The sequence below is a fragment of the Lasiodiplodia theobromae genome (genome assembly GCF_012971845.1).
Source record: "Lasiodiplodia theobromae strain AM2As chromosome Unknown scaffold_15, whole genome shotgun sequence".
In the NCBI taxonomy this organism is placed as follows: Eukaryota; Fungi; Ascomycota; class Dothideomycetes; order Botryosphaeriales; family Botryosphaeriaceae; genus Lasiodiplodia; species Lasiodiplodia theobromae.
This window is the reverse complement of record NW_023336355.1, coordinates 183,270-209,180: the sequence shown is the minus strand read 5'-3', so window position 1 is coordinate 209,180 and position 25,911 is coordinate 183,270. Positions and strand designations below refer to the sequence as shown.

At 55.9% G+C, this 25,911-nt stretch overlaps 8 protein-coding genes across 8 annotated transcripts; 4 read left to right on the top strand and 4 right to left on the bottom strand.

Moving 5' to 3' along the window:
• Positions 1-143: 143 nt before the first annotated feature.
• On the bottom strand, positions 144-1,058 carry LTHEOB_5420 (F-box domain cyclin-containing protein; the record flags this gene model as incomplete). The annotated part of the gene is made up of 1 exon (XM_035514564.1): positions 144-1,058. One exon carries the CDS (start codon positions 1,056-1,058, stop codon positions 144-146), a length of 915 nt encoding a protein of 304 aa, XP_035373710.1.
• A 573-nt stretch (positions 1,059-1,631) lies between these two features.
• LTHEOB_5419 (Synaptobrevin) lies at positions 1,632-2,447 on the bottom strand (the record flags this gene model as incomplete). Its single annotated transcript, XM_035514562.1, has 5 exons — positions 1,632-1,667; positions 1,727-2,097; positions 2,151-2,233; positions 2,292-2,374; positions 2,427-2,447. 5 exons carry the CDS (start codon positions 2,445-2,447, stop codon positions 1,632-1,634), a joined length of 594 nt encoding a protein of 197 aa, XP_035373709.1.
• Positions 2,448-2,820: 373 nt separating this feature from the next.
• On the top strand, positions 2,821-8,823 carry LTHEOB_5418 (Activating signal cointegrator 1 complex subunit 3; the record flags this gene model as incomplete). The annotated part of the gene is made up of 1 exon (XM_035514561.1): positions 2,821-8,823. The coding sequence occupies one exon, from the start codon at positions 2,821-2,823 to the stop codon at positions 8,821-8,823; it is 6,003 nt and encodes a 2,000-aa protein (XP_035373708.1).
• Positions 8,824-9,018: 195 nt separating this feature from the next.
• On the bottom strand, positions 9,019-10,913 carry LTHEOB_5417 (Allantoate permease; the record flags this gene model as incomplete). The annotated part of the gene is made up of 5 exons (XM_035514560.1): positions 9,019-9,045; positions 9,117-9,543; positions 9,612-10,123; positions 10,177-10,461; positions 10,560-10,913. 5 exons carry the CDS (start codon positions 10,911-10,913, stop codon positions 9,019-9,021), a joined length of 1,605 nt encoding a protein of 534 aa, XP_035373707.1.
• Positions 10,914-11,889: 976 nt separating this feature from the next.
• On the top strand, positions 11,890-13,035 carry LTHEOB_5416 (Glycosyl hydrolase family 88; the record flags this gene model as incomplete). Its single annotated transcript, XM_035514559.1, has 1 exon — positions 11,890-13,035. The coding sequence occupies one exon, from the start codon at positions 11,890-11,892 to the stop codon at positions 13,033-13,035; it is 1,146 nt and encodes a 381-aa protein (XP_035373706.1).
• Positions 13,036-13,433: 398 nt separating this feature from the next.
• On the bottom strand, positions 13,434-14,304 carry LTHEOB_5415 (uncharacterized protein; the record flags this gene model as incomplete). Its single annotated transcript, XM_035514558.1, has 2 exons — positions 13,434-14,165; positions 14,221-14,304. 2 exons carry the CDS (start codon positions 14,302-14,304, stop codon positions 13,434-13,436), a joined length of 816 nt encoding a protein of 271 aa, XP_035373705.1.
• Positions 14,305-15,341: 1,037 nt separating this feature from the next.
• LTHEOB_5414 (Phospho-2-dehydro-3-deoxyheptonate aldolase) lies at positions 15,342-16,565 on the top strand (the record flags this gene model as incomplete). Its single annotated transcript, XM_035514557.1, has 3 exons — positions 15,342-15,393; positions 15,445-16,224; positions 16,282-16,565. The coding sequence occupies 3 exons, from the start codon at positions 15,342-15,344 to the stop codon at positions 16,563-16,565; spliced, it is 1,116 nt and encodes a 371-aa protein (XP_035373704.1).
• Positions 16,566-20,441: 3,876 nt separating this feature from the next.
• LTHEOB_5413 (Sulfate permease) lies at positions 20,442-23,068 on the top strand (the record flags this gene model as incomplete). The annotated part of the gene is made up of 4 exons (XM_035514556.1): positions 20,442-20,700; positions 20,751-20,896; positions 20,956-21,502; positions 21,561-23,068. 4 exons carry the CDS (start codon positions 20,442-20,444, stop codon positions 23,066-23,068), a joined length of 2,460 nt encoding a protein of 819 aa, XP_035373703.1.
• Positions 23,069-25,911: the final 2,843 nt, after the last annotated feature.

Here is a 25,911-nt window from a genome sequence, read left to right as displayed (position 1 = left end):
CTGAGGAAGCTCATCGGAGAGGAGTTTTACAACCTTCCGTGATACTCCGCGGACGGCGCGCATCGCCGTGATGCGACTCGAGCGCTACGCATCCGCAATCCGGATCCAAAATCTTAGAGTAAGCAATCCCAACCACTCAGCTTTCAAACCCACGCATTCTCCCTCTGAATGGTTCGCAGGATCCTGATCCACAGCCGCCAATACATACTCGTGCCTCTACCAAGACACTCGTCGTACGTGCACAACAGCGCACTCCTGGTCGAATGCACGACGGCGGGATCCTTCCCATGCTTCTTCACGACCTCCTTCCAGTACCGCGACGTCGTCCGCATTGCAACCAAGCTCTCCACGTCAAGATAGCCGACAATGCGCAGCTGAACGTCGAGCGGCAGGCGGACCGACAGCGCGTCGCGCTTGTACCACTGCGTCACGACGGCGCGCCAGTACTTTGAGACGAGGCGCATAGTGCGGGCCTCGCACGCGCCCAGGTGGCCGACGAGTTCCAGGTGCAGTTCCGCGGGCAGCCGCTCCAGCGCGCTGCCGGGCGACACGACTTGGCTCATGCTCCGTGGGAAGAACTCGGACTGCGCGGGCGTGAAGACACGGTACGAGAAGACGGACGACGCTGTGGGCGAGGCGATGCGGCTGTTTGTGCCGAAAGGGTCGGCGGCGTACGACGAAGTGGACGGGATGCTGATGCTGGTGAGGCCGGTGGCCCGGCGCTTGTGCCGGCTTGCTGTCACGGTGTCGCGTCTCCGCGGCGGCGGCGGCTCCATGTTGGAAAAACGGAAGGAGAATTCAGACGTTGGGGAAGAGATGCTGAAGGATTCGCCGCGGGAGTGGTTGGAAATGACGTCGATCCTGGTGAGGCCGGTGGGCGTTCGTTCGCCATCGCTGGCTGTCCGTTCGAAGATGGAAAATGTAAAGGAAAACTCCGAAGTTGGGGAAGGGTTTCTTGAGTCGTCATTGTTTTGGGAAGAAGTATCGATTTTGGCCAAGCTGGGCCTAGGAGCCACCGTCCTGGTAGGAGTGGATTCGCGGTCTTGATTGGGAGCCATGGCAACGTTGTGATACGGGTAGAAGTGTCCAGAAAATTAGCATCGTAGAGAAAGAAAGATAAGGGCACCCGTATCAGCGTGGTGGGTGTTGAAGAAGAAAGAGGACCAAAGCGCTGCGGAGTGTATATGGAGCTGTGTTACAGACGGGAAAAGGAGTAGATAATCTCGAACGGATCACCGGGCGGTCATGCGCGCACCGCAATCGTAATAATGAAACCTAAACACCGGTTGCGCATTCGAGGCTCCACCGCCGCAAGGAGCGCCATGCGGAGCGGTTTGCTGATCATTCTTCGACATTTCGCATGATGGTATCCGCCTTGCGATAACGCAAAATTGCGCGGTGACCTGTTTCCCGCGTTAGCATCACAACAGGCCGACGCCTGGCGCTAATTTTAGTCGATACGACGCCACGTATGCACCGAGTACGGGGCCAATTGCTCAAATATAGTCTACACCGGCCTGGGTGATGCTTTACTATATATCCTCAGTCTGGGTATGTGGTGGATCTGTCATTAGATAATCATTACGCGACCTGGCTAGCAAACCTGCTCCCGACAACACCGAAAAAAGAAATTACATGACAATGCAGCAGGAGTTTTGCTTCTTCGCCTATCGGGGTAGATCATGTCAGCCGGGGCCTGGCAGCCTACGATAAGGTATGCACGTACCTGAGTATAGAACATCTTGCTCTGTGCGCTAAGACCATCGCTCTTAGCCACCAGGCTGTCAAGCTTCTCTCCTCTCTCCAGCACGCTCTCGATGGTCTTGTGCAGCACAATCTTAGTCTCGTCGAGCTCCTTCTGGATCTTCATGATACTGTCGGCTTGCTGGGGATCCTGGTACTTGACAATGTATTCCTTGAGCTCCGGCATGGGGCAGGCGGCATCCGAGGCAGTGAAGACATTGCGCGGGTACTTGTTCAGAAACTCGTCCACGACCTTGGAAAGCAGCTGGTGGGCGACAAGCGCGGGGTACTCGTGGTCGGTAATGATGATACCGGCGATGCCCTCAGTGCGGCCGTAGGCGTGGAAGGTGTAGGCTAAGGCACCGGTCAGCACATGCCCCAGCCGTCAGGAGAGCCAAATAGCCTACACTGCTCCTCAATATCCTGACGCTGGCCTGGTTTTGTCCTCTCGGCTACGGTCTTGCTGAACAGAGTCATGAACTCTCCGACACTGGACAAGATATCAGTAAGGCGCGGTGGGGGGCTCGGCGGGCTACGGTGTGGCGCACCTCGTACGGGTGAAGCGGGAGTAGCTGCTAAGCTCGGCCTCGGAGCAGAGCTCGACGGCAGGCTTCTGCTCGTTCTTGAGGACCTGGACATGCGACGTCAGCGGCTAGCTCCCAGGGACAGAGCGGGGCGCATACGCCAATGTAGAGGATCTTCATGGTGGCGGCTGGCGTGTAAATGCAAAGTGAGGCGGCGGAAGGAGGCTTGCGGGTGTAAGGTTAGAAAAGACAGCGTGTAGGGAAGGGAGGATGTCGGGCCTGAAACGCAGGTGGATGGGCGGGATACTTGGCGGCCTGGGAGTTGGAGCTCAAGCGTCAGTGCCCCAGCAGCCCCGGCCGGAACCGCGACATCCCGGTCCGGCAGGCGGTGAAGCTGCCGCCAAGCCCCCGCACTCTGACTGTCATCGTCACTCCCCGACACAGCTGCCTGGACGCTGCTCGCCGCGTGCTGGGAAAACTCATCAACTGCGATCGACGCTGGGCCTACTCAACACCTGCATCGCTCCCAACACACCCGAGACATCTTACCACCATGTCGCCCGCATTGGAGGTCGCTGAGTCGCAATGGCTCGCCCAGCTGGCCGAGATGCGCGCCGCTATTGCCGAGCTGAAGCTCCCTGAAAAGAACGGCGATGTACCCGCTTACGGCGCCGATATTGACGTCGATTATGAGGACCTTTCCGGGACCGCCAGTGGCGACGACATCTGGGATCTCATCAGTGACGAGGAAAGCGCCGGCTACAGCACCGACCAACTTGATGGCGCCGATGCTGTTGCCACTGACTCTGTCCCCGCCGGACCGCTCTATAGCCAGAGCTGGCTCGGTCAGCAGTGTGCGCAGGTGGCTCAGCGCGGCTCTGGCTTGGATGCCCAAACCCTCCAGGACCAGATTATGGCACTCTTAAGTTCTGATAGCAATGACGAGGAGCTCCAGATGATGCTTGCCGACATCGTGGGCTACGGCGAGCTCGACTTAGTTGCTGATCTCATTGGCCACCGCAAGCAGATCACCAAGTCCGCTCAGGCTGAACAGCAAAAGGGCGGCGTCCTCGGCCGTCTCCAAACCAGGCAGGAGCGCGAGGAAGCTCTGAGGAGGCAAGACTTTGAGCATAAAAACGCTGCACTTGCACCAAGTGTTGATCGAGGCGGAGAACAGTATCCCCATATTTACAAAACCCACGATGCCGGCAACTCTCTGTCTGCTTTCGGCAAGAAGTATGCTCTTCCCATTGGTTCTACAAGGGAGGACAATGACAAGTTTGAGGAGTACTCGATTCCGGCTTCTCGCGTTGGCATGCTGGCTGCTAAGCAGAAGCTGATCAAAATCAGCGACTTGGATGGACTCTGCAGACGAACTTTCAAGGGCTATAAAACCCTGAACCGCATGCAGAGTTTGGTTTACCCCATTGCATACAAGACCAGCGAAAACATGCTCATTTGTGCTCCCACTGGTGCTGGTAAAACCGATGCTGCAATGCTCACAATCCTCAATACTGTGGCCAGGAACATCATCCCTAGTCCTTGGGAAGAGCCTGAGGCCGACGACTTTGTGGTCCAAGCCGATGATTTTAAGATCGTCTATGTTGCTCCTATGAAGGCTCTCGCCGCCGAAATTGTCGAGAAGCTTGGAAAGCGACTTGCCTGGTTGGGAATCCAGGTTCGCGAACTTACGGGAGATATGCATCTCACGAAAGCGGAAATTGTGGCTACTCAGATCATCGTCACGACTCCGGAGAAGTGGGATGTCGTTACGCGCAAGAGCACCGGCGATACCGAGCTGGTTCAGAAGGTTCGCTTGCTCATCATCGATGAGGTCCACATGCTACACGATGAGCGTGGTGCGGTCCTGGAGTCTCTTGTGGCTCGTACCCAGCGCCAGGTTGAGAGCACGCAATCGCTCATCCGTATTATTGGCCTGTCCGCCACGCTTCCGAACTACATCGACGTTGCCGATTTCCTCAAGGTCAATCGCATGGCTGGACTTTTCTACTTTGATGCTTCTTTCCGCCCTGTCCCGCTCGAGCAGCATTTTGTCGGCGTGAAAGGCAAGCCGGGTACTGCCAAGTCCAGAGAGAACCTCGACAATGTGTCGTACGAAAAGGTCAAAGCCATGCTTCAACAAGGCCACCAAATCATGGTTTTCGTTCACTCTCGTAAGGATACGTACAAGTCCGCCAAGATCCTCTGGGAAAAGGCCATGGAAGATGCTGCCACCGACTTGTTCGACCCAACTGGCCATCCAAACTACGACATGGCCGTGCGCGATATGAAATCCTCCAAAGGCCGGGAGCTGCGTGAGCTGCTACCTAAGGGTATGGGAACCCACCATGCCGGAATGCCGAGGTCTGACCGTAACTTGATTGAGCGTCTCTTTGCGGAGGGAGTCATCAAGGTCCTCTGCTGTACTGCCACGCTTGCATGGGGTGTCAACTTGCCCGCCGCCGCTGTCATCATCAAGGGAACGCAACTCTACAGCGCGCAGGAGGGTAAGTTCGTTGATGTCGGCATTCTTGACGTTCTACAGATTTTCGGTCGTGCTGGTCGACCCCAGTTTGAGGATACCGGTATCGGCTTCATTTGTACAACTCACGACAAGCTTCATCACTATCTCAGTGCCGTCACCCAGCAGCAGCCGATCGAGTCCAACTTCTCCAAGAGACTGGTGGATAACCTCAACGCAGAGATTTCTTTGGGTACAGTCACTTCCGTCCGCGAAGCTGTCACCTGGCTTGGTTACTCCTACATGTTCGTTCGCATGCAGCGGAACCCTCACGCCTATGGAATCGACTGGATTGAGATCAGTAACGACCCACAATTGGTTGAGCGCCGGACGAAGTTGATCACCGATGCTGCTCGTGTCCTTCAGCAGAGCCAGATGATCATTTTCAACGAAACAACTGGAGAGCTGAAGGCAAAGGATGTTGGCCGTATTGCCAGCCAATACTACATTCTCCAGACGAGTATTGAGATTTTCAATACTATGATGCGAGCACAAGCATCAGAGGCGGATGTGCTCAGAATGATCAGTATGAGCGGTGAATTTGACAACATCCAGTCCAGGGAATCTGAGGAGAAGGAACTCCTACGCTTGAAGGAAGACGATAACATCACTCCTTGCGATATTAAAGACGGAGTCGGAACGCCACAATCGAAGACCAATTTGCTGCTCCAAGGCTACATTTCGAAGGCTCGACTGGAGGACTACACTCTTCAATCTGACACCAACTACGTCGCTCAGAACGCCACACGTATTTGCAGGGCTCTGTTCATGATTGCGTTGAACAGACGCTGGGGCCACCAGTGTTTGGTCTTGCTGTCGCTGTGCAAGTCTATCGAAAAACAGGTTTGGCCATTTGAGCATCCATTCCATCAGTTCGACCTTCCACGTCCTGTTCTAAGGAACCTGGATGAGAAAGGCTCCGTGTCGTCCATCGAGGCACTTCGAGACATGGAACCAACCGAGATTGGGCAGCTTGTTCACAACACCAAGGTGGGCAGCACCATCAGCAAGCTTCTCGACAACTTCCCGACCTTGAGCATTGATGCAGAAATTGCTCCTTTGAACCGAGATGTTCTGAGGATCCGTCTGTATCTGACTCCGGAATTCCGCTGGAATGACCGCCACCATGGCGCTTCAGAGTCTTATTGGATTTGGGTTGAGAACTCGGAGACCTCAGAGATCTACCATCACGAGTACTTCATTCTTTCCCGCAAGAAGCTCTACGATGACCATGAGCTCAACTTTACCATTCCGCTTTCCGATCCACTTCCCTCACAAATCTACGTTCGTGCGGTGTCGGATCGGTGGCTCGGCGCTGAGACCATTACTCCTGTCTCGTTTCAGCATCTCATTCGGCCTGATACCGAGAGCGTTTACACAGACCTTCTCAACCTTCAACCGCTACCCATCTCCGCCCTCAAGAACCCTCTTCTCGAAGAAATTTACGGACAACGCTTCCAATATTTCAACCCTATGCAAACACAGCTATTCCACTGCCTTTACCACACGTCGGAGAATGTCCTACTTGGTTCACCCACTGGAAGTGGAAAGACAGTTGCATGCGAGTTGGCCATGTGGTGGGCTTTCCGAGAGAATCCGGGCTCAAAGGTCGTTTACATTGCCCCCATGAAGGCACTGGTCCGCGAGCGAGTACAGGATTGGGGAAAGCGCTTGACTGCTCGAATGGGTCTCAAATTGGTCGAATTGACTGGTGACAACACACCAGATACTCGCTCCATCAGGGACGCCGACATCATCATCACCACCCCGGAAAAGTGGGACGGTATCAGCCGTAGCTGGCAGACTCGTGACTATGTCCGTAAGGTCAGTCTGGTCATTATCGACGAGATTCATCTGCTTGGTGGTGACCGTGGACCTATTCTGGAAATCATCGTCTCCCGTATGAACTACATTGCCTCTCAAAAGAAGGGTTCGGTTCGTCTCATGGGCATGTCAACCGCTTGCGCCAACGCTACGGACTTGGGCAATTGGCTTGGTGTCAAGGCAGGTCTTTTCAACTTCCGCCACTCTGTGCGCCCAGTTCCGCTTGAAATCTACATTGATGGCTTTCCAGAGCAGAGAGGTTTCTGCCCTCTTATGCAGTCCATGAACAGACCTACTTTCCTGGCCATCAAGACTCACTCTCCCGATAAACCTGTCATTGTCTTCGTGGCTTCCCGTCGTCAAACCCGTCTGACTGCAAGGGACCTCATCAACTTCTGCGGTATGGAAGACAACCCCAGACGCTTTGTCCGGATGTCTGAAGAAGATTTGGCATTGAATCTTGCCCGTGTCAAGGACGAGTCCCTGCGTGAGGCGCTCAGCTTCGGTATCGGTCTTCATCATGCCGGTCTCGTTGAGTCTGATCGTCAGCTTGCCGAAGAGCTCTTCGCAAACAACAAGATTCAGATTTTGGTGGCTACCAGCACTCTTGCCTGGGGTGTTAACTTGCCAGCGCATCTCGTCGTTGTCAAGGGCACTCAGTACTTCGATGCCAAAATTGAAGCCTATCGAGACATGGATTTGACGGATGTACTTCAGATGCTTGGTCGTGCTGGTCGTCCACAGTTCGACACCCAAGGTATCGCGCGTATCTTTACTCAAGATGCGAAGAAGGATTTCTACAAGCATTTCCTTCACACCGGTTTCCCTGTAGAGTCAACCCTCCACAAAGTTGTCGACAACCATTTGGGCGCCGAAATTTCCGCGGAGACCATTGCCACGAAGCAAGATGCTTTGGACTACCTCACTTGGACGTTCTTCTTCCGTCGTCTGCACAAAAACCCATCCTACTACGGCCTTGAGATCTCTGCCGAGGAGCATAACACTACTGCGGCCCAGCAACTCGCGAATGACTACATGGTCGACCTTGTCGACAAGTCCGTCTCGGAGCTGGCAGAATCCGGTTGTGCCACCCTTCACTCTAACGGCGACATCGACCCGACGCCGCTCGGAAAGATCATGTCCTACTACTACCTCTCGCACAAGACAATCCGGCATTTGATCAAGCACGCCAAACCCAACGCCAGCTTTGCTGACGTGCTCGCGTGGATGAGCAGCGCGACCGAGTACGACGAGCTGCCGGTGCGACACAACGAGGAGCTCATCAACGCCGAGCTCAACGCGGCATTACCCCTCAAGATCGACGACGCCTTCGGGCACCTGCCGCTGTGGGACCCACACACGAAGGCCTTCCTGCTCCTCCAAGCACACTTTGCGCGTCTCGACCTGCCCATCTCGGATTACGTCGGCGACCAGACGTCGGTGCTCGACCAGGCCATCCGTATCATCCAGGCGTCCATCGACGTGCTGGCCGAGCTGGGGCTGGCCAGCAGCGCGCTGATGATGATGACGCTGCTGCAGTGCGTCAAGAGCGCGCGCTGGCCCGACGACGGGCCGCTCGCCATCCTGCCCGGCGTCGACGTCGTCGAGGAGCGGAACCGCGTCCAAACCACCGAGAACAAACCGGGCGCGGGCAGCAGACCGAAGGATCTCATCGACGCCGTCTCGGCCCCCCGCAACGTCCTCGAGACGGCGCTCAAGCGGGCCGGCGTCGCGTCCGCCGCCTTGCCCCGCGCCCTCAAGCCCCTCGCCGCCCTCCCCGACCTCGCCGTCGCCGTGCCGGCCGTCAACGCCCTCGGCCTCACCGTCACCATCTCGCGCAAGAACAACCCGGCGAACCGCGAGCACCGCATGTACGCGCCGCGCTTCCCGAAGCCGCAGACGGAGGGTTTCTTCGTTGTTGTGTGCGAGAGGGGCAGCGACGAGGTGGTGGCGTTGAAGAGGGTGAGCTGGCCCTCCTCCGACGACGGGAAAGGAAAGGGCAAGGGGAAGAACGCCGGCGGGAGCGGTGGCAGCAGGCCGAGCACGAAGGTGCAGATCAAGCTGCCAGAGAGCGATAGGGAGAGGGTGGTGGATGTGCGGGTTGTGAGCGATGGCTACATCGGGATGGTGTGGAAGGCGGAGGGCGTGGAGGTGCCGCGGCCGCCGATGGTGGAAGGTGATGATGGGAAGAAGAAGGGCGGGAACGCTTAAGGTGGAGGTTGGTCTGCTTTGAGGTTCGCGCGTGGGTGTGGTGATCACATAACGGACAAAAGTGTTTCAATCACGTCAATGGTGGAAAGCCATCATGGAGAACGATTAAAAAAGATAGATTTCGTTCCTGCATAATAATTCATGTTGGTATCATCCCACTCTCCTCCTTTTCCAGACCTTATCTGGATGTACATCTTAGTAGATGTACCGGAAGTTGATGTTCTGTGAAGAGGAAACGTTAGCTCAAGTCCCGCCAAGAATCCAGTATTCAAAGGGGAAACAGAAGGACTCACCTCTTTATCCGTCAGATCCTCAAAGGCGTGCACCAAGTGGTCATCCTTGGCGGCGCTGCCGTTCTGCTCGACGATCCTGTCTTTCCTCTTGTTCTCCCTCACTAGCCACCAGCGCAGGAAGATGATGACGATGACGAGCAGCACGTAGCAGCCCATGTGGGTGCAGAAGGCGATGCGGTAGCGCGGGCCGTCCCAGGCGAGGAAGACCTGGGGCCCGATGGCGTTGCCGACGGCCCAGGCGACGAAGTTGGCGGCGACGATGACCGTCTTCTTGGTCTGGCCGGCCGTGTTGCGCGAGATCATGGACATGGCGAGCGTCTGGGCGGCCCAGAAGGAGAGCACGATGTAGTAGGAGATGAGCAGGCCGGCCTGCTGGGCCTTGCCCGTGTTCTCGACGATTAGGAGGACGATGGTGCCAACGAAGGAGCTGGATTGGAAATGGGAGGTTAGTCGAGACAAAAAAAATTTTTATCTTAGGGGGTAAGGAGGGCTTACGGGATGACGAAAACACCCATGACGATGAGGTTCTGCTGGGTCTTCTTGACGAGCCAGGCGGAGCTGAGCAGGATGAGGATGATGAAGGCGCCGAGAACCATGGCCAGGAGTTGGGTCTCGAGGATGGAGAAGTTGAAGCCGGTGATGATGATGTTGGCGAAGGCGCCCAGACCGGACGTCGGCAGCGTCGTGCAGATGGCGATCAGGCAGTAGCAGTACAGCTGCGGGTCGGTGAAGGCCTCGCGCACATGGTCCCATCGGAAAGTCTTGTTCTGCAGACCCGTCTGGTTGGAACGGACGCGCTCGACCATCAGGCGCTTGTCTTCCTCGGAGAAGCACTTGGCACGCATAGGGCTGTCAGGAAGCCAAAAGAGCACGAACACACCCCATAGCACGGAGAAGCAGCCATAGCAGATGAAAAGGGCCTGCCATGAGTGAATGGGGGCACTGTCGGGGATGAGGGTGAAGCAGTAGGCGAGGATGCCACCGACGATCTGCTGACCACCGTTCATCTAGAATCCTGTTAGCCGGCTTGATCCTTTAGGACGCGGTGTTGTTGACTCACCATGTACCAGTAGGTGACGGTCTGTGCCTGCTCCTCACGCTTATACCACATGGAACTCATGACCAGGAAGGAGGGCTGGCAGACGGCCTCGAAGATACCGAGCAGTGTACGGACAGCGAGGATGGAGCCGAAGTTGGTGCAGGCGGCATGCAGGGCCAATGTTGCGGACCAGAGAACGATGTTGATACTGAGGTACTTGGCAATGGGAACGCGCTGGATCATCCAGTTGGTAGGGTACTCGACGATCAGGACGGCGATGTAGATACAGGTGGTGAGCCAGGAGTACTGATCGAGGGCATTGTCAGCCAATCCATCGCAAGTGATTATGCCTTCACCAGGGATCACCTGATGCGAAGGAGAAGACATAGCGAAGGGGTACACACCTGTTGGCCGACCAGACCCAGATCTTCCTTGATGCCCATGATGCTTGCAAAACTCATGGTACCCTTGTCAAGGGCCTGCAGGAAGTAGGTGAAGATCATGACGGGCAGCACGCGGCGGTCGATCATGCGCTTGAGACGCTTGTTCTCCTCGGGCGTGATTTCGATGGCGACGGCACTGGCATACTTGGCGACTTCCTTGTCGAGACGGCCATAGTCTGCGTGCTCCTTGGAGAACTCAGCGTCGGTCGACATGACATGCTCAATCTCAGCGACATCGGAGCTGTGCTTCTTGTTGTCGCGGCTGTCTGCCGACAGGCCCTCGACGTGGGCCACGTTCTCGTGCGAGGCGGTCATGGTGTGCAGGTGGTGTGCACGCGCTCAGTGTTGCCGCGAAATTGACGGTTGGGGAGACACCGGGGAGGAGGAGAGGAGTTGAGGAAAAGAGAAGTAGACTAGGAGTGCGAGACGGGACAAGGTCTGGACAGGGACCCGGCAAAGCGACTCGACAACTGCAGAAGACATTTCAATCTCTGCTCGGGGCAAATATAAAGGTCTGGGGCAGGCATGCACGTCCTCATGCGGGCGATACATAAGCCGAAGGCGTTTCCCTGTTTGGAGTGATTATTCCGTCCTCTCGCTTGTTGTGTTTGCCCAGAGCGTATGTTTGCCCCAGAGACCCGGTCGGAGGCTCGTTCCCAACGCGTGAATCAAGCAAGCGAGGCAAAGCTTGGGGCGACGGCAGCAATGGGAGGCTGTCGGGAAAGCGTGTGACAGGTTCGCCGGCAAGGGCAAGCTGCACGCGAGGCCTCCACACCGACTTCGCCGCAGCCACCGGTGGGCGAAGGGAAGGCCCGATGGAGGGGGCCCCGGATTGCGGTCATTGGCCCCACGGGGAGCGGAGCACCTGCTCTTCCTGAATGCGGAGAGCGACCCCGGGGTAGGCGGGGACAAGGTGCCTTGGCGCGAATCCTGCTTCCTCGCCTCTCGGGTCAAAAGGCACCGGCGGGGTGAGCCGCGCGTGGCCGGCTGTGGGGGCCCCTGGGGACTCCCGCGAGAGCTGCTTACTCGACTGGGCAACTCCCTCCACCTGCTCGGCTCTTGTGGTGGGGCATCGGCGCGTCTTGCGTGCTGAGCGCGCATCATCTGCGCTTAAAGCACAAACATTTCCCACGCGCGGCCCCTCGCCCAATTGCCCGCTTGCCGACGCTCCAGTTGGACGGCGTTGAAATTCATATATCAGCCTAGTGAATAGTTAGCAACACCCGCCTCTCGACCGCTCACCGCACCCTTCCTCTCACCTACCCACTCACCTCCTCACTCCGCCGCCGCCATGCCCACCCCACTCACCGTCCACGGGCTGCCCGCCTCCGAAATCCACACTGCCATCAAGAAGCTCACCCACAACCTCGTCAATATCAACGACAAGACGGGCCACTTCCTGCTGCGCCTACCTGACGGACGCGTCATCGACACAAAAGGCTGGAATGACTGGGAGTGGACACACGGTATCGGCCTGTACGGCCTGTACCAGTACTACACCCTCACCAACTCGCAGGAAACTCTCTCCATAATCAAGTCGTGGTACGAGGGCCGCCTGGCCGAGGGCACGACCAAGAACATCAACACCATGTCCGTCTTCCTGGCGCTGGCCTACCTGTACGAGGACCCGCGGCTGCGCGACGACACCTGGCGGCCGTGGCTGGAGAGCTGGGCCGAGTGGGCCATGCACGAGCTGCCGCGCACCCCCTTCGGCGGCTTCCAGCACATCACCTACCTGGAGGAGAACAAGGACCAGCTGTGGGACGACACGCTGATGATGACCGTCATGCCGCTGGCCAAGATCGGCCTGGTGCTGGGCCGCCCCGAGTACATCGAGGAGGCCAAGCGCCAGTTCCTCGTGCACATGCAGTTCCTGTTCGACAAGGACACCGGCCTCTTCTTCCACGGCTGGCAGTTCGAAAAGGGCCCCAACGGCGGCCTGGGCCACAACTTCGCCCGCGCCCGCTGGGCCCGCGGCAACTCGTGGGTCACCATCGTCATCCCGGACTTCATCGAGCTGCTCGACCTCAAGCCCGGCGACCCCACCCGCGAGTACCTGATCGACATCTTCCGCGCCCAGGTCGATGCCCTCAAGGCCCTTCAGACCCCTGAGGGCCTGTGGCGCACCCTGCTCGACGAACCCGAGTCGGCCGGCAGCTACATCGAGTCGTCCGCCACCGCCGGCTTCGCCTACGGCATCCTCAAGGCCGTGCGCAAGCACTACATTCCCAGGGAAGGTTACGAGGATGTCGCCCTCCGCGCCACCAAGGCTGTACTGGGCAAGATCAGCGACGACGGCGAGCTGCTCAACACCAGCTTCGGCACCGGCATGGGCAGGGATTACAAGCACTACTACGACATCGAGTGCACCAGCATGCCCTACGGCCAGGCCATGGCCATCATGACCCTCGTCGAGTTTTTGAGGTTATACGTTTAAAGGAACAAAATCGAAATCATTGCTGCAACGCCCTTTTTTTGCATAGACTATAGACTGGGGGATGTGATAATGACGAAAAAGCATTCCTGAAGGAAGAATGTGAAACCGCATACCAGCCCACGCCGGCCCTTTGTGATTCGGGCCGTATGCGCCTTTTTTTTTCAAATCTATCCATGTAAATGTCCAAAAAAGCCAAAGGCGCGAACTGTGTAAATTGCAAGGCAAATAATCCTGATGCACTCCTGTCCGGGCGAGGTTGTCGCCGTCTTTGTCTCATGAGCGTTTGTGTCGTTTATAAATCGAATCCTAAAGATGATGTCCTGTAACGCCAACGCCGTGTTCTTTCTTGCTCATACGCCATGTCCAGTTCGTGTTCAGTCGTGTTCTCCACTAGTATGTCAAGAGGGAAGGAAATGCGCGTTGTGGCCCGGCACTCTTGCCAGGCACTTGGGACAGTCCTCGCGGAAGCCCATGTGGAACTTTTTCTTGCCCGTGATCGCTCCGCTTCTGGCACGGCCCGACTTGGACTCAGCAGCGAGATGGCGCTGCGGCTCGAACGTGGGCGAGTCCATGTCCATGCCGTCACTGTCGCCTCGGCCGGAAAAGTGGAGGCGGGAGAGACGGTTCCCGGCCAGCGTGGTAGGCGTCAGGGCCATGTCGTCCTCGCGGATGGGCGAAGGCATGTCGCGGCCGACGTCTCTTTGGGCCATGCTTCGGCGGGCATTGGCCGACGCGGCCCTCAGCTCCTCAAGCGTTGTGGTCCTGATGTCGCTCGGCGGCTCATTGGACGTGATCTTGGGAGGGAAGTGGCCGTAGATGGGCGTAGGTATGCGGCCAGTACTGGGGTCTGACTGGTGCTGGCGGGGATTGAGGCGCTCGGGCAACATGAAGGGGACAGCCGGCGAATTAGGGTTGGACCGCAGAGCACCGTAGTCGTCCTCCATGCAGTCATCCATGTCGGTGTCGGCATAGGCAGGCAGTTCAGGCGAGTCGCAGCCTGACTCGTCCGAGTGGCCTGGCGTTAGGGCAGGCAGACATGGCGAGTTGGCGCGGTTCTGCGAGAAGCTGAGAGTCTTGGTGTGGAAGAAATGCTCGGGCGGTGGCGGGCAGGCCGTGTCATTGCGGTGCTTCTGCAGCGTCAGGGTTACTATGTGGGATTCCCGGCAGCCCGTGTCGCAGCCGTACCTTTTCAAAATGGCGAATTGAGACGTCGTCGTCGTCGTCGGCGCGGGGGCGCTTCAGCGCCATGCGTTGTGGTAGTTGGAACATGTTGTTGTTTGGCAGAAAGAGAGGGCGAACGCCGAGGTTAAATGATGCGTGTAGCTATGGTGACGGCAGCGGGGACGTCCAGAGCTCACGATATAAGGTTCGGGCACATCACTGCATGAGGACGGCGGGCCTTTTTCTGGGTTGGGGGATTCGCGCCGAGGGTGGGTTTCAGGAGAAGTCACTGGGCTGGCGCAGGCTTCCAAAGAGCGCGGGGTGCGATAGCGGGATTGGCAGGATGAATGTCAAGCAGCTCAGAGGCCCGGGAAAGTGAAACCAGCCCCACGCACGGGTCACAACAGCCGCCGGTCGGCCGCCTTCCCGGGCCTACGCCACGACACAGGACAGCTGAGAGTCCCTCGCGAAGCGCCTGCGCCGATGCAGCCTCTTCATGCACCCTCGAGATTCGCGAGGCTGGTTTCAGCGTGCAGAAACGCTGCTGTTTGCGCGGGCTGCGTGCCGGCGCCAAGTCGGCGCTGTGGGTGCGACCCTGGTGCGCCCTGGCAAGCTGATGCCTGCTGTGCACGAAAGGATGCGAGCCACATTTGCTGACTCCGGCGGGACGTGATTAGTAGATCGGGGTGCCTGCTCTGTGGCTGATAACGTCGCCGTCCCCACAAGGCCACATCCCTGCTGCGGAATCCTCTGTGCTAGCAGCTCTCCGACCCGACGTCAGCCAGTATTCACCCTGTGGCCGCTGCGGTGCCGATCGCAACAACAGCCATTGGGGCGCAGGAAAGCTTGAAAATGTCCGGGGTGTGTCTCTGGCGTTGGCCGGATGCGCGGATCCGCGATCGCTGGATTCATGCACGTTACAATACGCGTGGCTCAGGTAATCGTAACGCTGCCGGAAGCGGTGGCGGGGCGCAACTCCGGTCGGCGGCGGCGGCTGAGCCCTGGCCGCCCAAAATTATTCAGGTCCAGTCAGCTCATGATTGACTCACTACTTTTCCCTCTCGCCGCCAACCACGCCCCTCTTATAGGCACAAGTCAACACTCGCTATACTTGCATCTCACCTTCTCTGCACCCCTCAATCGCCATGGCCGACGCAATTGACCAGATCAAATCCGAGCTCAGCGACGATGTTCGCGGTAAGAGCCCCGCCGCCGTCCCGCCAGACTGCAAACACTAAAACAACCCAGTTTTGGGCTACGACCCGCTCATCCCTCCCCAGCTGCTCTCGTCGGAGCTCCCTGTCGGTGAGGTCTCGCAGAAGACGGTGCTGAAGGGCCGTCGCGAGGCTGCCCGCATCATTTCGCAGCAGGACGACCGCCTGCTGGTCATGGTCGGCCCCTGCTCCATCCACGACCCCGAGACCGCCATCGAGTACTGCCAGCGCCTCAAGGCCTTGGCCGACAAGCTGAACAATGAGCTGTGCATCATCATGCGCGCCTACCTCGAGAAGCCCCGCACCACTGTCGGCTGGAAGGGCCTGATCAACGACCCGGACATTGACGAGAGCTACAAGATCAACAAGGGCCTGCGCGTCTCGCGCAAGCTCTACTGCGATCTGACTAGCCAGGGCATGCCCATCGCTAGCGAGATGCTGGATACCATTTCGCCTCAGTTCCTCTCCGACCTGATCTCGCTGGGTGCCATTGGCGCACGTACCACCGAGTCCCAGCTGCACCGTGAGCTGGCTTCCGGTTTGTCCTACCCCATTGGTTTCAAGAACGGCACCGACGGCAGCCTGGGTGTCGCTGTCGACGCCATTGGCGCCGCTGCCGCGAAGCACCACTTTCTGGGTGTGACCAAGCAGGGCCTGGCCGCAATCACTAAGACGTCCGGCAACGAGCACTGCTTTGTCATCCTCCGCGGTGGTACAAAGGGTACCAACTTCGACAGGGACAGCGTCAAGGCCGCGCGCGAGGCTCTGAAGGCGAAGGGCCAGAAGGAGGTCATGATGATTGACTGCTCGCACGGTATGTCTCTACAAAATACCAGTGTCTTGACTGTGGCTGACTGAAGTTTTACTGCAGGCAACTCGAACAAGAACCACCGCAACCAGCCCATTGTTGCTGCTACGATTGCCGATCAGATCCGCGAGGGCGAGACTGGCATCGTTGGTGTCATGATCGAGTCGAACATTCACGAGGGTAACCAGAAGGTGCCGCCGGAAGGCCCCTCGGCGCTCAAGAGGGGTATCAGCATCACTGATGCCTGTATCGACTGGGAGACTACCGTCGGTGTGCTCGAGAACCTTGCGGCTGCCATCAAGGAGCGCAGGGAAAAGGCCCAGAACGGCGTGAACGGCACGCACTAAGCAACAGTCGGTTCATGAAACTTGTTAGGAGTCAAACGGTGCAAAAGTTCTATGGATGTTCAATGTTTCTCTTCTTCTCTGCATTTAGGGTTTCGGTGGCAATAGGATAGGTGCAGAGCTTAACCTCAGCCGACTTGCGGGGGTGGATAACATCTCAACATGTCACAAGAATACCCTTTTCCGGTTCAAGTATTAATAAAGATTAAAAGTTTCGAGGTAAAGTGCCAAGCCTATCTATTTGCATCTATACCGTTTGGTTACTCAGCCGTGCACTTTGCAGCTAGCGAAATTGTCATCGACTCTTAAGAAGAAGCTTGGTCTAAACGCTCTATCCCGACCGAATACGAGCCCCGCCTCACGTATGACCTGCAGGAACGGTAGTATATATGAGAGTGGCTCGCCTGACACTAGTCTGGTAAACCAGCTGCCGAAGATATGATAAGCGCTTGTTTACTAAGTTTATGCAGGGCAAGAGTTTGATTCTTACCCCAAAACGTGGCGCACGGCACAGCTCGAACACGGCCCGCATCCACTTCTCCATCCGTCATACTAGAGTGAACCTTCCTTGTCTCCTACTGGCGCGGGTCTACCTTTACATGGACATGATACGTTTGTTGTTCGTTTTGTCGCCGAAAACGCCCCTTTGCCTCTTGATTGGTCCACTGAGCCGCCGCCTGGAAGCCAGGAACTTTTCTTTCCAACGTGGCGACGCTGCCCGGGCTGAGTATATTTGGAATTCCCCTCAAAAATGGGGAGAGGGGTCTAATCGCCTGTCATACGTTTCAGGTAATGCAGCATGCAAAATGCGCCACACCAATCATTTCGAACCAAGCACCGAGGTGCTGCTGTCTTCACGCGCATGAATGTTTCTGTATCATACAGTGCCCATCGCTACGGAATGTCTGTTCTACTTGAGTGGGTGAATATGGGAGAGAGAGTGTGTGTGGTTAGCAGTGTACATGGGTGTTTCCTCTTTCGGGGGCCTCTGCGTAATTTCGAGGGTTAATACACGCTGACTGGGCGGCGAGGTCCAGATGGCACCCTGTCTAATCAAGAGGGAAAAAGGAAATGGCACAGCGACCGGATCATCGAATCTCAAACCGACGCAGATCCACGGCGATTTTCCCCCGTCTTCTGTGCGCGCGCGCAACGGCCCTCGTCAGAGAGGGTGGCTTGCAAGGGTATGAGGCCATTATGTGGGGCCTGCGCGCCGTTTTCCATACCGGCCCTTATTTCGACGTGCTATCGCACCTTTCGTGTCTCAGGTTCTTCCTTTGACCGAGAGATGTACGAGCGGTAATATTTCTGCGGTGCAGTGACTGCGCTTTTTTTTTTCTTCTCTCTTCTATTTTCGGTATCAAGGCCAAACTGAAGGGCGGAGGTATACTCGCTTCAGAGGGTGATAGCGCTCGAAACGTTGAACTTCTTCAACGATTTTGTGCATGACTGCTACGCCTCGAGTGGAGACAGTCTGATACAGTAGAAAAATTGAGTCGTGTTGCCACTTCCGCCCCGTCTTTCTCGAACCTCTGTGCGGAAACTCTTTCCCTCTTCATCCCTTCCCCAGATCGAGTCGAGGGGCGACGATGATACAGTGGCCTGCACTATGCTGTTTGATAGTCGTCGATGTCCGCTTTTCGTGCGTGCCGACTCAGCCACGCGGTCTTCTAAGAAATTCGTCAAGCCCATCAAATGTGGAGAACTGTATCCGAGTATCCGTGCTGAGCCTCTGACAAGAGCCGCTGACGCGCCCTTGCCTCATCACTTGCATGCCTAGATGCCTGGTCATTTTTAATGTAGCTGAGACAAACTTGGCGGCGGCAAAGCACATACGTCACTGGTTTACTGGTTGATCATTCACCGTTGCTTGCTGCACTTGCTGTTGCTCTATCGCTGAGCTGGCTCTAAGGGGGCGTCCATGTTTATTTTAGTGCTCATTAGCCGTGTCACTTAATTCCGGTTAGACTATTGGCGGAACGGAGATAGACGTTAAGTAGAACAATTATAAGGGTACGTGCTTGAATCAAGCGATTGGATCCCCGGTGCACCGTGCAGTTTACTCGGATGCTCACCCAGCCGAACCAAACGCATCAATCGAGTATTCTGAGATTTCGCAATCCATAAACGTGCCCTCGCTCATGTTATTTGATGTTTACTCCAACGTGACAGCTGTGGGCCCATCCGGGATCTTCATGCTGATAGTCGAAGCGCCCGGCCTGGGCGGCTGCGATTCCACCCTGGAATCATCGGTGCGGAGGCTAGGGGTTTCCTCTTACAGCCAGCCTGCAGATTTTAGTGTGACATTCATCTCCGGGCTATCCTTTCAACGAAATCCTACGCCAGGCCACGCTCAAGTCAGTGGCTCGCCCGCAAGTGTCACCCCCTCCCCAGCTTTGCTCTTGTGACCCTGCTGAACCCGCCACTGGAAATTAACATGTCAAATTCAAGCTCTCAACTACACCTAACCCTGAAAGAATCGCCTCCATGGATTTTCTCCTCATCTCCGAGCGTTTCATAGTATTTCAACATGGGATTGTGCGGGAGGTGCTCTGCTCCGAGTCCGGAGATTTTGACTCTAAGCTGGACGAATCCAGTAAATACTGGATAGCTCTATTATAGTAGGCAGGCGACAACTTATTTGACATGCTAAGCAAAGTGTTTGGTCCCAGTTCTTTTTCGAATCTTCGTATTCGCACCGAGCTTGTCTCAGTTGCTGGCGTCTCCGCTAAGAGAGCCCACACCTCGATGTTACAGTTTCCCGGCGCACAATGTTAAACCGCCCCGCGCTTCAACATGTAAAAGCAGCAAAAGCATGCATAGCAGGTGATTCCCCAGGAGTCTTCATAGGAGAGCGCCAGGTCTGGACTGCGGAAGCTGAGAGCAAAAGCAAGGAATCCAAAGGCCCAGAACGAGGAAGGCTCGTGCTATGAATTAGTAGATAAAGCCCTATCGCCTAAATAAAGTCTGATCGGCTTGGCCAATTGGCCACCTGCTCGTTCGCTCCTTTCGCAAGTCTGCCACCTCTCCATGACGCCAGAGGCAGTACATCGCTCGCAAACGCATTCGGAGGATTTCAAGGGTCCAGCTCGGTTAGGCAACACCAAGAAATTGCTGAGAGATAGGCGTAAGTGGCACAGACGAAACGGAAGAATTCGTGATGCTGAAAGGACGCTTCGCAATGTGGTTCAAAAGTCGCGCAATGGCACGACTTCTTCGGCTTACCGATCGCAGATGGTAGGCAACGAGGTGGCGCTGAACTCGACATTTATCGAACTGATTTCTAGCTAGTTGTTGCAAATCTGTGCAGCTGAAGATTTTAGCTTTGCGAAAATCTCAGGCGCAGTACCCGAGTACCGGGTTCCTTGAATCTTTGGGTCTGGATGGGCCTAACATGGCGCAATGGCTAATGCAACATGCTTGTTCAACATAAACGGCAAAGCACTGCTGATTGGCCGAATGCACCTATTCGACATCTTTTCGTGTAGAAATTGAGGCTTCAAGCGGGATCATGTTTCAGCCGCCAAGGCGTGCCCAAGGCTACACCTTGGCAACCAAGCCATCCAAGCAGACAAGCGAACAGGACAAGAGGGTTGGCGCGGTGCTAACGACTGACGACATTTCACCTGGCAATTGCGCGTACAAGCCCTGGGCTGCTTTTTGTTCTCAACCATCCAATGTCTGGCAACGCAGCACCGGGGCACTCTCGGCCCAGACCGAACCACCAAGAATACCGAGAGACTGGGCGTTTATGTTTTTCCGCTGTCGTTCGATTTGGAGGCTCAGCCAACAAGCAGTAAGGCTGCGGAAGCTTTTAAAGATGGACTTGGGGCCTTGCCAATTGTTTCCTCAGGGTGACTTTGTACCACTTGATCCAGCATGCCTTCGCGCCGCGTCTTGGCCAAGCCACTCGGTATCAACGTCGACTACAGGCAGGAGCCGGACAAAGACGACTATGCGACGCTAATTCCCGACCACGTTGACCCGTACTTTGAGGAGGAACCGACGGCGAAGGAGTTTCTGCTGCAGTTCAAGCCCACTCGCGCCGGCGCCGCTCGTTACATCAAAGACCTCTTCCCCTTTTGGAACTGGATCTTCCACTACAACCTCCAATGGCTGACTGGAGATATCATTGCCGGTCAGCTTGCTCCAAACACTTCTTCGGCTTTGTCTGACTCGAACTTGTAGGCGTTACTGTTGGCTTCGTCGTTGTCCCGCAGGGCATGGCATATGCGCTGCTCGCTAAACTGAGCCCCGAGTATGGACTGTACACGTCATTTGTCGGATTCCTGCTATACTGGGCCTTTGCTACCTCCAAGGATATTACCATTGGTGTGAGTTGCAATGCCCGAGCCTAGGAAAATGACCAGTCCAGCTAACAAGCACCATCCAGACGGTCGCCGTCATGTCCACGATCGTCGGCAACATCGTCATCAAAGTGCAGGACAAGCACCCCGATATTCCTGCTGAGCAGGTGGCCAGATGTCTGTCACTCATTTCAGGTGCCATTCTCCTCTTCATCGGCCTCATCCGTGCTGGCTGGATTGTCGAGTTCATCCCGCTCGTTGCTATTACGTCTTTCATGACAGGCGCTGCCTTCAGCATTGCTGTCGGCCAGGTGCCGGCAATGATGGGAATTTCGGGAATCAACACACGCGAGGCCACTTACTTGGTTCTGATCAATACGCTCAAGAAGCTTGGATCCACCAAGATTGACGCCGCACTCGGCCTCAGTGCTCTGTTTGCCTTGTACTTCATCCGCTGGGTTTGCAACACCATGTCCGAGAAGCAGCCGCACCGGAAGAAGATGTGGTTCTTCCTCTCTACGTTGAGAATGGCCTTCATCATTCTTCTGTACACGATGGCCAGCTGGCTCTCGAACAGGGGGATCTCAAATGCTAAGGAGGCGAAGTTTAAAATCCTTGGGACTGTGCCAAGAGGTACCTACACACTGTTTTGTTTTTTTTTTACAGTGAAGCAGAAGCTGATTTGTGTTAGGATTCCAACACGCCGGTGCACCTCACGTTGATGCTCGTCTCATCCGAGCTTTCTCAAGCGAACTTCCGGCTGCAATCATTGTCTTGCTGATCGAGCACATCGCCATCTCCAAGTCTTTCGGACGTATCAACAACTACACGATCGATCCCTCGCAGGAGCTCGTAGCACTCGGCTTCACCAATGTCTTCGGCCCCTTTCTGGGTGGCTACCCAGCCACCGGTTCCTTCTCGCGCACAGCCATCAAGTCCAAAGCCGGTGTCCGCACGCCACTCGCAGGCATCTTCACTGCAGTTCTCGTGCTCCTGGCACTGTACGCACTGACATCCGTTTTCTTCTACATCCCCATGGCGACCCTGGCAGGTCTGATCATCCACGCCGTGGGCGATCTGATCACGCCGCCCGACGTGGTCTACCGCTTCTACCAGATCTCGCCGCTCGAGGTCATCATCTTCTTCGCCGGCGTGCTCGTCACCGTCTTCACCAACATCGAAAACGGCATCTACACGGCCATCGCCGCCTCGGCCGCCGTCCTGCTCTTCCGCCACGCTCGCGCCAAGGGCCTCGTCCTGGGCCACATCAAAGTCCACTACCTAACCGACGCCGAGTTCGCGCGGCAGCAGCAGCAGCACTCCGACCCCGCCGACGCCATCGACCGCCACCACCCCCCGAGCTCCTCCTCCTCCTCCACCCCCTCATCTACCTCCGCCCCGACCAACACCACCCCCGACTCAGCCATCGACTTCCCCACCACCACCGACGCCTACCTGCCCCTCACGCACCACGACGGCTCCAACCCCGCGCTCCCTCTCTCCACCATGCCTCACCCAGGCATCCTGATCTACCGGCTGACGGACACGCTGACGTACGCCAACCAAGCCGCGTACCTGGACGCACTGACGACGGCCGTCTTCGCGCACACGCGGCCCGCGCGCGCCAGCCACTACGCGCGCCTGGGCGACCGCCCCTGGAACGACCCGGGCCCGCGCCGTGGCGAAGTCGTCGACCTCGACGCCGACGCCCGCCCCGTGCTGCGCGCCGTCGTGCTCGACTTCGGCGCCGTCGCGAACGTCGACGTCACGGCTGTGCAGGGCCTGGTCGATGTGCGGAAGCAGCTCGAGAGGCATGCGGACGCGGTGGAGGGCGGGGATGGGGTGCTGGAGTGGCATTTTGCTGGCGTGGGGAGGAGGTGGACGAAGAGGGCGTTGGCGGCGGCTGGGTTCGGGTACGGGGCGAAGGGAAGCGCGGCGGTTGGGACTGAGGGCCTGTTCGCTGTGGCGGAGGTGGGTGGAGCGAGTGTAGAGGAGGTGAGGGATGAGAAGGCTGTGGTGGGGGATGTGGAAAATGGTGGTGCGAGGAAGAGGCTCACTACCGTGTACGGCGTCAATAGGCCGTTCTTCCACATCGATCTGCCCGCGGCGGTTAGGGCCGCCGTGAGGAATGCGAGGAAGAGGGAGGAGCAGCATGTGGTGAGGACTGTGCAAGTGGACGCCGCGGGCAAGGAGGAGTGAGGGTTGTAGCCTACCGATTGGGAGTAGTAATTAAGTTTGAAGATCTGTAAAAAGAGACTTGATGAATTCTGTGTTTTGGAGGGTGAGATTCAAAAGTGTTTCAATAAGGACACAAGGCTGAAGATTACGTAGCCGTCATTTCTTCTGCACCCATCCTTCAGCCTTGGGTGATGGAGCCTGGCATGCATGTTGCTGGATTCGCGAGATAAGCATCTTGGCAGCCTGCTCACATGTCTCTTCGCCAAAGCCTGCTCTAGGAAGAGATACCTTATTCTCGACGATGCCCAAAATTTTCCTACTCTAGACTCCCTACACTGTACTGAAACTGACAGATATAGTCAAGCTGGTTCATAAGAAAACGGTATGAGCCGAAGAGAAAAGCGGGGTAGGATGTATTTTTGCGAAGCCTCTCAAAAGCAGCCTCACCGGATGATCTGCTTCTCTTGGCTTTGATCACATGGAGTGAAGCCAGCCTCTTTTTCAGCCTCGCGTGCAGGAGGCTTCTCTGCTACCATTTGGATCGTTATAATATCCGAGGAAAAGTGTACAACCCCTGTCTTAGCTGCAATGTTCATGCCCCTTTCCCATACTGTTGTAAAGTCTCAATAATGAGGCGCATCCGTTAGCCTGTCCATTCTAGCCGTGGAAACGAAAGGAAGTGCTTAGTAAAGGATATGAAAATGCCGATTTAATTTACAAGACTAGAAATTGAACGTAGATTCCATTCGCATAAGTCCGGACTCGCTATGATGCAAACTCATTTCAAACAGTCACAGCCTTAGTCAGCCCTCCCGCCACCGACATTCAAGTTGGAGCTGCATCTTTATTTGCATTTGCCACTACTTTAACGTGCTAGTATTCTCAGCTAGCCAATAAGCTTTAAAAGCTCGTCCGGGCTTTCAGTGTCGCATGGAGTGATGATACTCCACTGGGCAGACTCTACTCCGTAGCCTTGACACTTACATCAAGCTCGCGAGACAAGCGGAAAATCACCCGTGTTGGCCCAGAGGCTCGAAGCTCCCCCCCTGTGATCAGAACCAATAAGCACCACGTTTTGTCAGAAAGCCTACAAATACGTCAATCTTGCACCCATAGATATTTCATAGTCAAGTGACGCCTTACCTAAGTTTGGCTTTGATCTGCGAACACATACTGACTGTTACCGTTGGAGTCTGTAGTGGTGTAGTAGTATTGTTGATGCGTAGTGCTCCATTGCCACTGAGTCGATGTAGTCGCTACCGTCTCGGTAGGCCCCGAGCTTTGTTGTTGCGCAGGAGGCGATGCGTGGTCGCAAGGGCATGGAAGTATGCTCCGCATTGGATCCATTCCAAGCAGCTCCAGTATTCGATCTGCCTTTGGTCGCCGGGTCCTTTCCGTTGCCAACATGGGTCTAATGATTGAGCTATAGATTTGGCGGTTGTGAGTTCCCATCCCTCCCGACCCAAACCACTCATCCATAGAGCGGACGTTCTGGCTGTAAGGGGCCGGTCTTTCGTGGTCGGCTCGGAGGTAATTGTCAAACTGGTCCATTGTGTACCCGCTGATGACTACAAGCATTTCAGAGAACACACACCCTAAAGAGAATACGTCTGATCGAGTACCACGACGGTTGCGAGCCTGAGAGTTGCTTCCGCCGTCCAAATGCTCGGGTGCAGCATATTTGCGGGTGATTGCGCCAGCTGGTCCGCTATAAGATGTTACATCTCTGTTGCTGAACATTGTTGCTGACCTAAAGTCGGTGAAAAAGATTCTGTCCCTCAAGTGAATAATGTTTTGAGGCTTAATATCCTCATGACGTACACCCTGGTCATGGATATATGCAAGGGCAGATGCCAGACAGCTGAACCACTTCCGGAGCCAACCAGCATGTTCAGCTCTGCGTTGGTCGCTTTCACGGAGAAAAGTTACGAGGTTCTGCTCGCCCACTGGGGCCATGAGTGAACAATAAAGTCCTCTGCCACTCTGATCCACTTCCTCAAACGAACCCAGCAAGAGAACCACGTGGTCATGCTCTAATTGCCTGAGTGTTCTGACCTCGTCTTCAATCAACCTCCTCTTGAGCTGTCTGTCTTCATTGCTTAGGTAGACCGTCTTTTGCACAATGTTTCTCAACCCTCCCCTCACGCTCACTTCTTGGAAAAAACCAAGAAAGCCACTCCCGAGAGGTCTCCGCGTGGTGATAAGCTCTTGCGCGCTCCCAATAGCAAATTTTCGGTGATCAAGGCCGTAGGTCCAACCCGAGAGCCGGACCCAGTCCGCCCTTTCTCCTGGGTTCCCATTTGGCTGTCTTTGCCCACTTGAATGAGCCATGTCGTTCGCAAAATCTCAAGAGATTCAACTTATGGTTCCTTGAAATTCCGAAAGCCGTGGGATGTAACAAGTAGGGCGAACGACCCGCATGAAGGCTTCCAGAATATTCACGGGATTGTAATTGAGGCTGAGGCTGAGGCTCGACTTCTTGTATTCGGGTGTGACAGGGGGTTGCCAGTAAAGATATGACAAGGGCATGAGCAAACGTGCTAAATATTCACGTACTCCACTTCGGAATCTAGCCAAGCACCATCTGGTGCGTAGGAGCGATGGAACATGAGGATTTGAAGAGTCAGCGAGTGCGGGGAATCACACTTACATATCAAGCCACGTAAGCCTGAGGCAGCCTTGCAGCAGTGACAGTTCATTAAATGGCAGCCTTGTGATGTATCAGGTCATTCATTAACCACATACTAGAGGCTGGGAGTTGCGAGTGCACGCTTAATGACATGGTTCGCGCGCTGTGTGCGGATTCGCAGAACTCTCGTACAGAAGTTGGTATATTGGGATGGTTTGCTTACTGCATTTCTACA